This window comes from Notolabrus celidotus, chromosome 4, assembly GCF_009762535.1.
Source record: "Notolabrus celidotus isolate fNotCel1 chromosome 4, fNotCel1.pri, whole genome shotgun sequence".
NCBI classification, from domain to species: domain Eukaryota; kingdom Metazoa; phylum Chordata; class Actinopteri; order Labriformes; family Labridae; genus Notolabrus; species Notolabrus celidotus.
In genome coordinates this window covers 38,302,625-38,314,787 of record NC_048275.1, presented here as the reverse complement: position 1 = coordinate 38,314,787, position 12,163 = coordinate 38,302,625, and the positions used below count along the sequence as shown (strand labels likewise).

General features: G+C 42.7%; 1 protein-coding gene across 1 annotated transcript in view; it reads right to left on the bottom strand.

Annotated features, from left to right (window-relative positions):
- The window catches only part of col13a1 (collagen, type XIII, alpha 1), a 117,603-nt gene that overhangs the window by 22,588 nt on the left and 82,852 nt on the right, over nt 1-12,163 (bottom strand). The window contains exons 14-27 of the mRNA XM_034682359.1: nt 7,900-7,935; nt 6,287-6,373; nt 4,767-4,793; nt 4,617-4,652; nt 4,447-4,503; nt 4,343-4,366; nt 4,201-4,254; nt 3,989-4,033; nt 3,711-3,845; nt 3,033-3,104; nt 2,827-2,868; nt 2,671-2,712; nt 1,724-1,750; nt 147-233 (exon numbers count right to left, since the gene is read on the bottom strand). Of these exons, the coding sequence (XP_034538250.1) occupies nt 147-233; nt 1,724-1,750; nt 2,671-2,712; nt 2,827-2,868; nt 3,033-3,104; nt 3,711-3,845; nt 3,989-4,033; nt 4,201-4,254; nt 4,343-4,366; nt 4,447-4,503; nt 4,617-4,652; nt 4,767-4,793; nt 6,287-6,373; nt 7,900-7,935 (771 nt within the window). The remainder of the gene's footprint in view (nt 1-146; nt 234-1,723; nt 1,751-2,670; nt 2,713-2,826; nt 2,869-3,032; nt 3,105-3,710; nt 3,846-3,988; nt 4,034-4,200; nt 4,255-4,342; nt 4,367-4,446; nt 4,504-4,616; nt 4,653-4,766; nt 4,794-6,286; nt 6,374-7,899; nt 7,936-12,163) is intronic.

Here is a 12,163-nt window from a genome sequence, read left to right as displayed (position 1 = left end):
GCAACATCTAAGACATGAAACACAAGTCAGTAACAAGTGCTTAAACTAGGATTAAAGAAATATAAGTGACAAGGCACCTGTGTTATAATGCTATTGTGATGTGAATTGTGATGATGAGATACTGTTGAACAGAGAGGTTTACTTACAGGGAGTCCAAGATGGCCTCTATCGCCCTTCTCTCCCTTCTGACCTGTCGCTCCTTTTTCTCCTCTGATGCCTAGGCCTGGTTCTCCCTAAGACACGGGTTCAAACACAAAAACAGCTCATCTCATGAATAGAATGACTTTGGTTGGACAACACAAACATGGAGGCAGAATAATATACCGCCAAGCATTATCATATTTGATTTGATCAGTTTTTGAGACCTCTATATCATCAGTGTGATATTTTTTTTCTGAAAAAACACCTGATGTATACGATCAGATACATGCAGTGCACAGATAATGGGACTTGGACTTGTACTTATATAGCGCTTTTCTAGTCTGTCTGACTACTCAAAGCGCTTTTACACACTACTCATCGCATTCACCCATTTATACCCATTCACTCACTGATGGTAGAGGCTGCTAATGTAAGGGACCATCAGTATTAGCTAATCTCATTCGTACACATTCACACACCTCTGAACAACAGAGGGAGCAATTTGGGGTTCAGTGTCTTGCTCAAGGACACTTCGGCATGTGACTGCCGGAGCTGGGATCGAACCGCCAACTTTCCGATTGATAGACGACCGACTCTACCCACTGAGCCACAGCCGCCCCACCAGGTGTCCATAATCCACCAGGTGTGAGTAACTCATGCACCAGAAGGACGTCACTTGAGACATCCAACATGTCAGCTGTGGATCAGAGACCCACTCCAGGTTTTTCAGAGAGATTTTTACCAGGTTTGAAAAAGTTTGGATGAAAAAAAACTTTCTGGTTGTTCCTGAAACTTCAAGAGGAATAGTAACTGGATTGATGTATTTTATAAAACTAATTAATATTTCATTACTTCATTTATAGTCAAACCTTGTTTAAAATGTGTGTATCAGAATTGATACAGCAGGTATATAAGGTAATTTATTTGCAGGCCAGTCAATCATAATTTTATTAAATTTCATACATTATTCCATAAAGCAGCATACAGTCTTTTTATTATTTAAGAACATGTTTAAATGACATAATGAGGTATATTTAGACAATAAAATGAGATATTTATAAAGTATATTGTATTTTTATATATATAACCTGCTGTATCATGATGATTAATGACTGGTTGAATGTTGCCATGGCTCCCTAGTAAATAATTATATTTTGCTCATTGATTTCTTCTAAAAACTGAACAATTCAGAGAGGAAATATCCAATAAATTAGTTTTTTTTGCTACAAAATATGTATAATGTTGCCGTGCAATATGGAAAAAAAATATTTCTCGGTTTGAAATTACTTTGGGAAAATTTGAAGGAAACTCAAAGTTTAATAGGCTGAAAATATTGTTTTTATATGTTTTAGTTTGTCATAAAAAGAAGAAAATTTGAGCAAAAACATTTGCACCAAAATGCCTGATGTATCAAATATGATACAAATTAAAACTCATATATGAAAATTGCTATTTAATAATTTTTTTTTATTTGTCAGGAGGTCCAATAAACACTCCATTTTCAAAGGATTAGATATTTATTTGATGGTTCAGGCTTTACAGGGTTAACACAAAAAAGAAGAAAATAACAAAATAATCTCACCTTCGGCCCTGACGCTCCTTGAGATCCCTAGATGACACAGAAACAGAAGGAGATTACTGACAGTCTTTCACGTATGGACACTATTGCTTTATAACTCTGTCACTATATTCTGTGCAGAAGCAAGACATGCATTAAAAAAATCTAGTGTGCCATGTTTGATGACTCCTATTAGTGTGGCGTTAGTTAATAATCAATACTGTTTACTTTTTCAGACTTAATGACATTTTATTTCTATAAGGATCACAGTTTTATCTCCTATTTATTCAGAGCTTCTGTGTTGTTATGTGATATATGTTTTTCGTCTTTATGCAGACGATGCTCTGCAATACCTGTTAAATGAAGCAGGGTTTCTGATTGGCTGAATTTGAAATGGGGGAGGAGACACAATCAACTGGACTAAATCAGAAGGTTGAAAAACAACCAACAGTGATAAGAACATAATACTGAACACTGTTTATCTTTTCAAAGTCAGCACTTGTGTTATTAACAGAAACACTTTGCAGTAAGTAAAAGAGAAGCTCAACATCTTTCTGACTTTAAGTATTCATGGTGAAGGATACATGTAACCAAAATGATTTATCTCCTCATGGTGAATAACGTACATAACGTATTTCAACCTGCATTTTATCTGAATCTTTAGCAGACTGTGCCAGACTTGAGGACTTCTCCTAAACACAAGACCAGCCTCTGTAGATGTCCATCTTGTCATTTATACTCTTGTCATGTCAGAGCTATGTAGTTCGCTGACAGCTCCCACTCTTCACTTAGGACTGAAGAGGTTTGAGACTTACACCTTGGCTCTTAAAGTGTAATGTTGGCTTGTATTACTCATCACACCAGGCCTGAGCCGGGTAGTGAAATGATCTGTTAACACTTGTGGGGCTTTTCAGGCTCTTAAACAGGATGTAGTCTGACAGTTGTGTTGTTCATTAGCATATTTGACTCACTGCTGGGCCAACTGGTCCTGGAGGTCCTGGAGGCCCATAGATCTAAACACACACACAAAGAGATGTAAGAGTTTTCAGTTTAGTCCAATAAAACATGCTCTGCTGTGATCCATGAAACTATAGTAATCAGACCCGGGGTCAATGATGAACCCTTACCATTTCTGACCTTGCTCCCTCTCCAGGTTCACCTTTAGAGCCCTGTAAAAAAGATAACACAAAGTTTATATGTCTTCATCAAACAACTATGAGTGAATGTGAAATGAAGCAACACAACACATTTGATTCACACAACACTTGATTTGAACACATTGTCCCTCTTTGCCAGGTCAGAAAGATGCAGCCTGAGGGGCACCATTGCGTACCATTGCACCAGGTAATCCAATGGGGCCATGGGCCCCGTTAGCCCCCTTTTCACCAGTAGGGCCATCTAAACCCTACAGAACAAGGAAGGGGAGATAGACGTCACAATAACGGCATACGGTTTCAATTTAGGGACTGAACTGATTTTCATTTCAATAGAGTCAAAACGGATATAGGGAAAGTTCTGTTTTTATCAAGCCTTAGTCTCATGGTCTTCACTTTAACCAATCAGCACCCATCCTTGACACAATCCTTTTACAACTACTCAGTATCTGTTTCCTTGGATGTAGTCAGGGACGCAATGCTGCCCATCCATTCTCACAAACCAACAAGAAATCTTAGACATGAGTGCAAGTGAAATAATGTCCCCTTTCATGTGAATAGTTCACTGAACACAAACACAGAGCTAACACTTTTCACTGAAGGTTGTTTCAGTAACACTTGATAATGGATAGCATAACCCATGAAACAAGGACACATTAGTGCTCTATGCCACAGTGAATTCACAGTTGAACCCAACATCAGTCTTGGTGTCTTCCAATCTACAGAGTCTCTAATTAGATAATGAGAGGGCAGCTGGACTGACCCAGGTCTTCCCTTCGGATAATTACAGACATGAACCTCAGGCTGTGGTCAGGAAACCCCACACACATGTGGCACTGCTTGTACTTCAAACTCACAGGTGATCCAGATTGACCCATGTCTCCCTTGTCTCCCTTGGGTCCAGGGAAGCCCATGACACCGCCTTCTCCTCTTGGACCTTCAGGACCAGCTGGGCCTGAGGGACCTTGCTCTCCGGGCTTTCCTCTGGGTCCCTGAAATACAAGAATCAGAGTAGCTTCAGCACACCTGAGGGAAGCTATGTTACACTTTCATGGTATAATAGACAGATATCACAAAACATGCAACAATTAAACTGCTTGGTTAGGAAAACAAAGTATTGATAACTTATTTTCACCTTCTCTCCATCCAGTCCTGGGGCACCTGGTAGTCCAACTTCACCCTGAGGACACAGAAAAGCTGGATTACCAACTATGTAAAGCAGGTAGCTGCCCGGGAGCCCGACACCAGCTTCTCCTCCATCTTCTAAATGTGTAAACTGTTATTCTCTTTTTAAAGTCCAGCATGCCACACACATGGTGTGATAACATGATGTCAGTTGTCTCCTACCTTAGTCCCAGCGATACCAGAGGGCCCTGGAGGTCCAGGTAATCCAGGGGGGCCCTAAGAGGAAGAGGGAGTCCCATCATTCAATAGATATGTGATGTTTTCTGTGTTTGCTGATGTCATGATAACCCTGGAAAGTACTTACCATCATAGGTATGTTGCGGATATCCTGGGGAGGAGAATGAAACGTAAGCAACACAATTTACTTTAGTGGTCACTTTTTTATAATCAAGAAAAGTGCAAACATACATTTTCATTGTTCTGGATTTCAGCCTTCCCTGGTTCACCGGTCGGGCCTGGAGGACCCTGTAACGACAGAGGACATCAGTAATCCTCATCCTGGGTATGATGGTCATAAAGCAGATATTGTAAGTCTCTGGATGTGACCTGTTAAGGTGAGCCGGTAAATTCTGACTTACTCTAGGTCCTGCTGCGCCTTCAGAGCCTGCCTCCCCCTAGAGGTAAACACAGGTATAACACTTAGTTTCACCTGCAGCATGCTTGTGTTAGATCATGATAAGTTGTTTTAAAGTCCATTTGCTGTCCTTTCAAAATGCTGCCGGTCTCACCTTCTCTCCCAGGTTCCCTTTGTCCCCCTGTAAGAGAACCATGACAGATTGGTTTCTTTGAACATTAGCTTTGGTTTAAGTGTTACTTTATCTTGACAGAGGTGTCCACTTAGGCATTTTTTGACAGGAGGATCTTTACCTCGGAACTCGGGACTTTACCCCGGAACTATGTGCGTTATGACCGGTGGACCCAGGGTCTAAATTTAGTTCAGGGGTAGATAATCTCCCCCCTAAAAAGCCTCTGCTAGGGGGGTAGTACTTTTCAAAGGTCCTGGGGCTTTCAGGGGGCAATGCTGAACGTGTCCGATTGATAGATTAACCGCAGTATTTTTATTCCGCCCGCCGTCCACAATAACATCACACACATTTTTTGGACCCGGCTATAAATATGTTTATTTCTGCTGTACAAATGGGCGTTTTGATCTGGGCTCCAATTGGACCTCCTGGTGTTTGAGACAGGGTCAAGTGGACGCTTGAAGAACTGCAGTTTATACACTTCTGCACTGGTTTCTTTTTTCCACAATGTAGTTTGCTGCTTGTACTCGCCATCCCGTCCTTCAGAGGCCGGTCTGGTCTCTCTCTAGTCTAAGTGTCTTAAAGACTTAAGGTGTTTTTCGACCAGGAGAACTTTACCCTGGAACTACGTGCGTTTCGACCGGTGGACCCAGGGTCTAATTTTAGTTCAGGGGTAGATAATCTCCCCCTTAAAAAGACCCTACTAGGGGGGTAGTACTTTTCAAAGGTCCCGGGACTTTCGGGGGGGCAGGGTCTGCAATGCTGAACGTGTCTGATTGGTAGATTAACCGCAGTGTTTTTATTCCGCCCGCCGTCCACAATAACATCACACTTGTCAGTGTTTGTGGAGTTTACACAGCTGTTGAAACACAGAGGGAGTTCCTGGGAATGCAAACTAGTTTAGTTTTTATTAAGATTTCAAAATATCCTCATCAGATATTTAATGATCGTCTAAAGACGTTTATGAGGGATGCATCCGGCTGAAAGTCTCCAGTTAACATGGTCGCTGTTTAAACCAAAACACCGGTCGATCTCTGCCACGGCTTTTTGAGTTCAAAAGGATTTTAAAGGCGTGTTGAAACGTCTTTGCTACTCGCGCTTATCTCCTCTCACGTGTTGATTCAGTGAATCCATCTGTGATGAAATATAGCACCATCTAAAACAGCACCAGCTGAGTCTCTTCATGCTAACAGGCTAACTGTTGTGTTGCTCATAGTGATACCTGCCTGTCCGTCTGCTTCTATGGTGTCATCTGTGATGAATGGCATTCCTCTTTGTTTTACTGCCCTCTACTGGTCTTCTGTTCCTTTTTTTCCCCCGCCTTATGTCACTGGCCTGATTTGCACAATCTACCCGGGACTTCAGCCCCCGGTCGAAGCACAAACAATAATGGGGGCGCAGGGACCTTTTAGTTCCAGGTAAAGTAGTTCTGGGGGCTAAAAGTCCCTAGAACTCTTGGTCGAAATGCACCTCTTGTGTGCAGGTCCACTTATCCTACTATGTACCTTTTGTCCCGTGAGGCCTGGCAGTCCTGGGGAGCCTGGTTCTCCTTTCACCCCCTGTGCTGTGAGGCTCGGGTCTCCCTTTTCACCCTGCACACAGAGAGAATTCAACCTTAGCAGAACCAGACAGGACAATTCACAACAGGGTTAGACTAAGGAGTAAAGATGAATGATTTCCACTGATCATGCTCTGGCCACACATGTCTTGCAGTTCCTGTTTAGTCAAGACTGTCTGTGACATTTTATTCTGCTGCCTCAGGTGTTTGATGCCTCTGAATGCATGACTAATCCAACTAATGGTAAATTAACAGACTTTGAAGAACTTGCAATAATCAATTTCATTCATCACTTAAATGTAATCAATGACCACAAACTGCATGAAAAGCACACCGTCGCTTGTTATGCAAACATTAACCAAACCTCCTCATGAGTGTGTATGGTTTATGGCTTGTTGTGATAATCATGACTCTGCTCAGAGCTGTCAGAGGTGAATATCATCCATGGATGGCTCTGTGATCGGCTTTGGTACATCCTTTAAGATTCACTGACATCATGTTTCCTTTTGCTGTCACACATGATGAACTCAAGACAGCAGACCACAGGTATTTCAGCTCACACTGTCGAGATCAGAGGTGCTGGAGGGATGAACTCAGTACTGATGTGTGGGTTGAAACTATATCGCTCCATCTCCCTCCTCTGTCTGTATCTGAGTGTACGCTGTCCAACGTTTTCTGGTTCTGCCTTCCACTAACTGGTTCCTGGTCCAAAGTGTTTCACCAGTACTCCAAGGCCTGTGGAACCTGGAATCACTATCTTTGACTGCAGGACTCTCCTCCTCCAGGGGCCATGCTGTTTTAAAAGAATGGAGGCTTTGGCCATTTCTGATTGAGGGAGTGTAAAAGTGGCTTTTTCATGTACTTAATCCTCATTAATCTTTAGACCTCAGTGGAAACGCAGATAACAAATGGTTAGGAGGAATCTTTTGGCTTGTTGAAAAGCAGCCTCTAGAAAAAGAGACACAGGTTCTTGGAGTGGAAATGCAGCCGATGCTATGGAGTTGAAATGTCCACGTAAAAGAAACTCACTCTGCAACTACAGATGATTTCAAAGAGCGCTTCTGTACGATCACACTAAATCTGAGCACATCTTGAACTGGTTTTAAACAATCCAAGCGTTCTTTGTTTCAGGACAAAACAAAGGATGCATGCATGAGTGTAGTTAGAACAGACAGTACAGGGGAGGTTTGGTCAGCTCAAACCTGAAGTCTGACTCATCCATTTTAAAGACCTCAGCACTCAGACAAACGACATGTAAAGAGAAGCTACCACAACAGAAAGGTCAAATGAAGCACATCAAGACTTAGTGCCAATCACAAACATCAAACACTGATGTGATGAGATTCAGACTGAACAGTAGGGACTACAGGAAGATGCATGAACAGAATCACATCCACTCAGTCCATTCAGGCCTACCCTGTAGCCCCTCTTTCCAGGGATACCAGGGGTACCAGGGACGCCAGCCTGGCCCTTTGCAGTGAAAGAAAGATTTTTAAGACCAACTGATTTGACTGGAAAAGTAACATAACTCAAGACACACTGTTCAGAAAGTGACTTTACCTTTAAACCAGAAGTGCCAGGGAAACCTGGTCCTCCCTACAATGAGTCAAAGATGGCAGAGAGGGAGGAAAAGGAAAACAATCAACATTATTTTCTTCAGAAAGTGGTTAAAATGCATGCAGGCACTTCTTGAAAGCAGAGAAATGGATAGAGTTTTAGTTTAAAGAGATGATTATCAACTTCCAGAAGACGCTACTTGAACACAAACATGCAAACAGACTGCAGGACGGATCTCCTTCAGTGTGAGGGGGAGCAGCTCAGACCCCTGTCCCTTCATAATCATACAGAGAAATTAAAACCTGTCACTGATTAGCATCTGCCAGGCTGATGATGAACCCTCTGATGATAGCTTGTTCAAAATAGAAACATGCGTGAGTCATTAGCTGATGTGTGTTGTTGCTCCTCCTTCAGATTAATGAGTAGATGGTTCAGAGATGATGTACAATCACAGCTGTGACCACACGGGCACACGCATACTGTAGCTAGGAGCTCCTATAATCCACATCCAAGTGGATCAGACATGAAAGCTGAAGACAGAATAACTACATACACATGGAAGGGTAATCTTAGAGGACTCTTTTATCTGTGCCAAGGCTGTGGCTGTTTTTAAGGGACGAGGACCAGCAATCATTCATTAATTGCTCCACATAATCATACTTTTTTAATTTAGCTGCTGATCTTTTCCAGGGACGCAGTCTCTGTTGTTAGAGGGGATCCATGGCTACACGTGTTAAATAACAGAATACAAAGTAAACAACAGGATGTCCACGTCTAACCAATGATGTATAACTTAGGGCCTGATCTACTAAGATCCCAAATAATGAGCGCTAATTTATGTTATTTCTGGGCGTGTTGCAGGTGATCTACTATGACTGCGTGCGCAAATGATAAGTGCAAAAGTGGTGCGGACCGCCCTATTTTACGAGGATTTTGCGTGTGCTATCGGCTGTCACCATGGAGAGTTTGAGAGAACAGAGTGGTCTTAAGTGATAAATGAAGTTTGAAGCCATGGAGTTGGAGATCTTTGTGGAGGAGGGAAATAAACACATCGGTGAACTCCAGCAGAGACATCTCAGCGTTAGAAACACGATTTGGGAGGCCATCTGTGAAAAGGTGAATGCTGTGAGAAAAAACAGAAGATCTGCCCATGAAATAAACACATCTACTCTACTCCAAAACTCAATCAGTGTTTTGATGGAGTTTAGAGAGCGATTTGATAAGACTTAGTCTGCCACTCTTGCTCTAGAAAAGTTAGGCATCACTTGGATGAAGACAGTCGCCTCACTGTCCCAGGGAGCAACTTTCGGGTGAACGTTTTCAATGCCTGATATCATCATCCAGCAACTGTCCCAAAGATTCACCAGCTTAAATGGAACTGGGAACATGTTTGAGTCAATTCACCCCAACACACTGCTGCAAGCACGAGATGAGGAGTTACGCAGAGCTGCGTAAGTCCAAACTGTTGACTGGTAGAGTAGACCATAAAGTAAAAACTGACGCCAAGAGTTCCCTTTGTCATGAAGCTTAAAGACTTAGAGCTACCCCTGCCGACTGGCCTCCGTATTGTTAACAGATGGAAAAGTGGCCAGAAAGTTGCAACAGTGCAAATGTCAGCGTCAGAAGGTGTGGAAATTAAGTGTTGTTGTCCATTCTGTATAAAGTCAATGGTAAATGGTAAATGGACTTGTACTTATATAGCGCTTTTCTAGTCTTTCTGACTACTCAAAGCGCTTTTACACTACTCATCACATTCACCCATTCATACCCATTCACTCACTGATGGTAGAGGCTGCTACAGTAAGGGACCATCAGTGTTAGCTGATCTCATTTGTTCACATTCACACACCTCTGAACAACAGAGGGAGCAATTCGGGGTTCAGTGTCTTGCTCAAGGACACTTCGGCATGTGACTGCCGGAGCTGGGATCAAACCACCAACCTTCCGATTGATAGACGACCGACTCTACCCACTGAGCCACAGCCGTCCCCAATGGTGCCGCCACAGATAATATTGCTATTGCTACATTTGCTCCTGCAGCTTCCACCATGGACAGAAAACTCTGGACCCATTAGAAAGGCCCCCTGTGAGTCCCTCCTGTTTACTCTAGTATCTTAATGGGTCCCTCTCACAGTCCTGTGATCCACGCCCTGATATACACTACAACAAGGTGAAACACCTCTGCTGCTTTCCTTCAACAGACTACTTCAATGACAACCAGTGGTCATAGAGACAAAAAGGCAGGTGTTCATTCTTTGATACTGTCCTTTTAGTATCTTCAGACACTGCATGTTCTTTTTTTTTTACAACCCAGGGACAAGGGGCTCCTGTGTCTCTGTTAACATCACTCCAACATGTATAAGGATGTTTCCACAGTACAAACACAGCAGTATAAAACACAACACAGACAACTGGATGAGCTGGGTTGAAAAGTCTGCTGTTTGCGTTCACGCATGCCCTTTACCCAAGTGACATCTGGAACTCTTCAGGAGTTTGGTGCGTGTGTGTGAAAGGGTCCAATGGCAGGTCTAATGGGTCAGCTGTGAGGTGGAGATGTGAGGGACTGTTTAAGACATAGAGTCTGCTAGAGCTAAAGTTGGAGGTCAGATGAAAGCATTGCTGGACCTCCATCATCCCTGCTACCCTCAGGAGTCCCCTACTGCTGATGGCTCTGAATGCACAGAGAGGTTTATAACAGACCCTCCCCAACAACCAGCAGCCCCCAACAGGAAACAACACCGCTCTTTGATCTGCAACTGCCCCGATCTGCTTTTAGCATTCTTGTGGTCGCCCCAAAAGTTTGTCCCTCATTCATCAGCTTTCTATTTAAACACCTTCCACCTTACAGGAGTGCAGGCATGCATGGATCTGTCACATTGACATGCCATGTCATGATTTATCAATATGCTAATCTGTACATTGACACCACGCAGCCACAGGATTTCCACTTCAGGGAAGCACAAGGAAGGACGAGTTCAAACCCGTCAGTCACTCACAGACTAAAAACAAACTGCAGTCATCTTCCAGTGATGCTGGAGGATCACTTGTTTTCATTCTGTTTGTGCTGCAGCCAAGTCGTCCTGTCACACTCCATTGGAGAGGAAGGACACGGACACGCAGCTACTCACTGCCAGGGTTCCTGCAAAGACCTCCAACTCATTCACTTTCTGTGTGTACTCTAAACAGTGGACGAGCCCGCTTAGTAACAGATGGATGGGGTTAGGGTTAGACTAATATATCAGTGAAAGCTGAAACCAAACACTACAGAAGAGATCTTCCCAGATTTCCTTCAAGTAATCAGAAACAAATATTACACATGGAAATGAACCATCTACTGCTGTCACCACCTGAAGTATCTAATCCAGGTAATCTGGATCATCTGAAGTGCCGGGCGTCGTAGGTGATAGGAGGTAATAACATGCAGCTCTATGGGTAAGTTGTTTGGTTGAGTTTGGGCTGCTGGTATGATCGTTAGTGCACATTCTGGCGACGCGTCTTTCTTTCCATGTCGAGCTAAAGATCGTGTTAATAAATGTAGGGTGCCAATGTGACATCAACCACCTGTCTCTAAACTGACTCTGGAGCGCTTCAATCACATATGTGTTGGTTTTACAGAATCAGAGGTGACCATACACTATCAGTCAAAAGTTTGGACACACCTTCCCATTCAATGGTTTGTTGTTGAATGGTTTTCAACATTGTAGATTAATACTGAAGACATCCAAACTATGAAATAATCTGGTTTTGCCATAATCTGGATTACAACAGTAGTAAGATAGGGCTATCCATTGTGTACTAACCCTACCTCTGAACAACACAACTGATGGTCTCAAACACATTAAGAAGGCAAGTCATTCTACAAATGAACTCTTGACAAGGCTCATGTTCATTAGAAACCATTCCAGGAGACCACTTCATGAAGCAGACTGAGAGAATACCAAGAGTGTGCAAAGCTGTCATGAAGGAAAAAGGGGGCTACTTTACAGAATCTAAAATATAAAACAGATTCTGCTTTGTTTAACACTTTTTAGTTCATTCAATAATTCCATATATGTTCTTTCATAGTTTTGATGTCTTCAGTATTAATCTACAGTGTTTACAATCATTACAATAAATACAAACCCTTGAATGAGAAGGTGTTTCCAAACTTTTGACTGGTAGTGTATATGAAAGAAAGGTGCTGGAGAGGAGCATGGGATGCTAAGTCATCACAGCTGAACAGTCAGTGCCCGCGGCTGAGTCATTTGCTGGTGAATGATATTCTGTT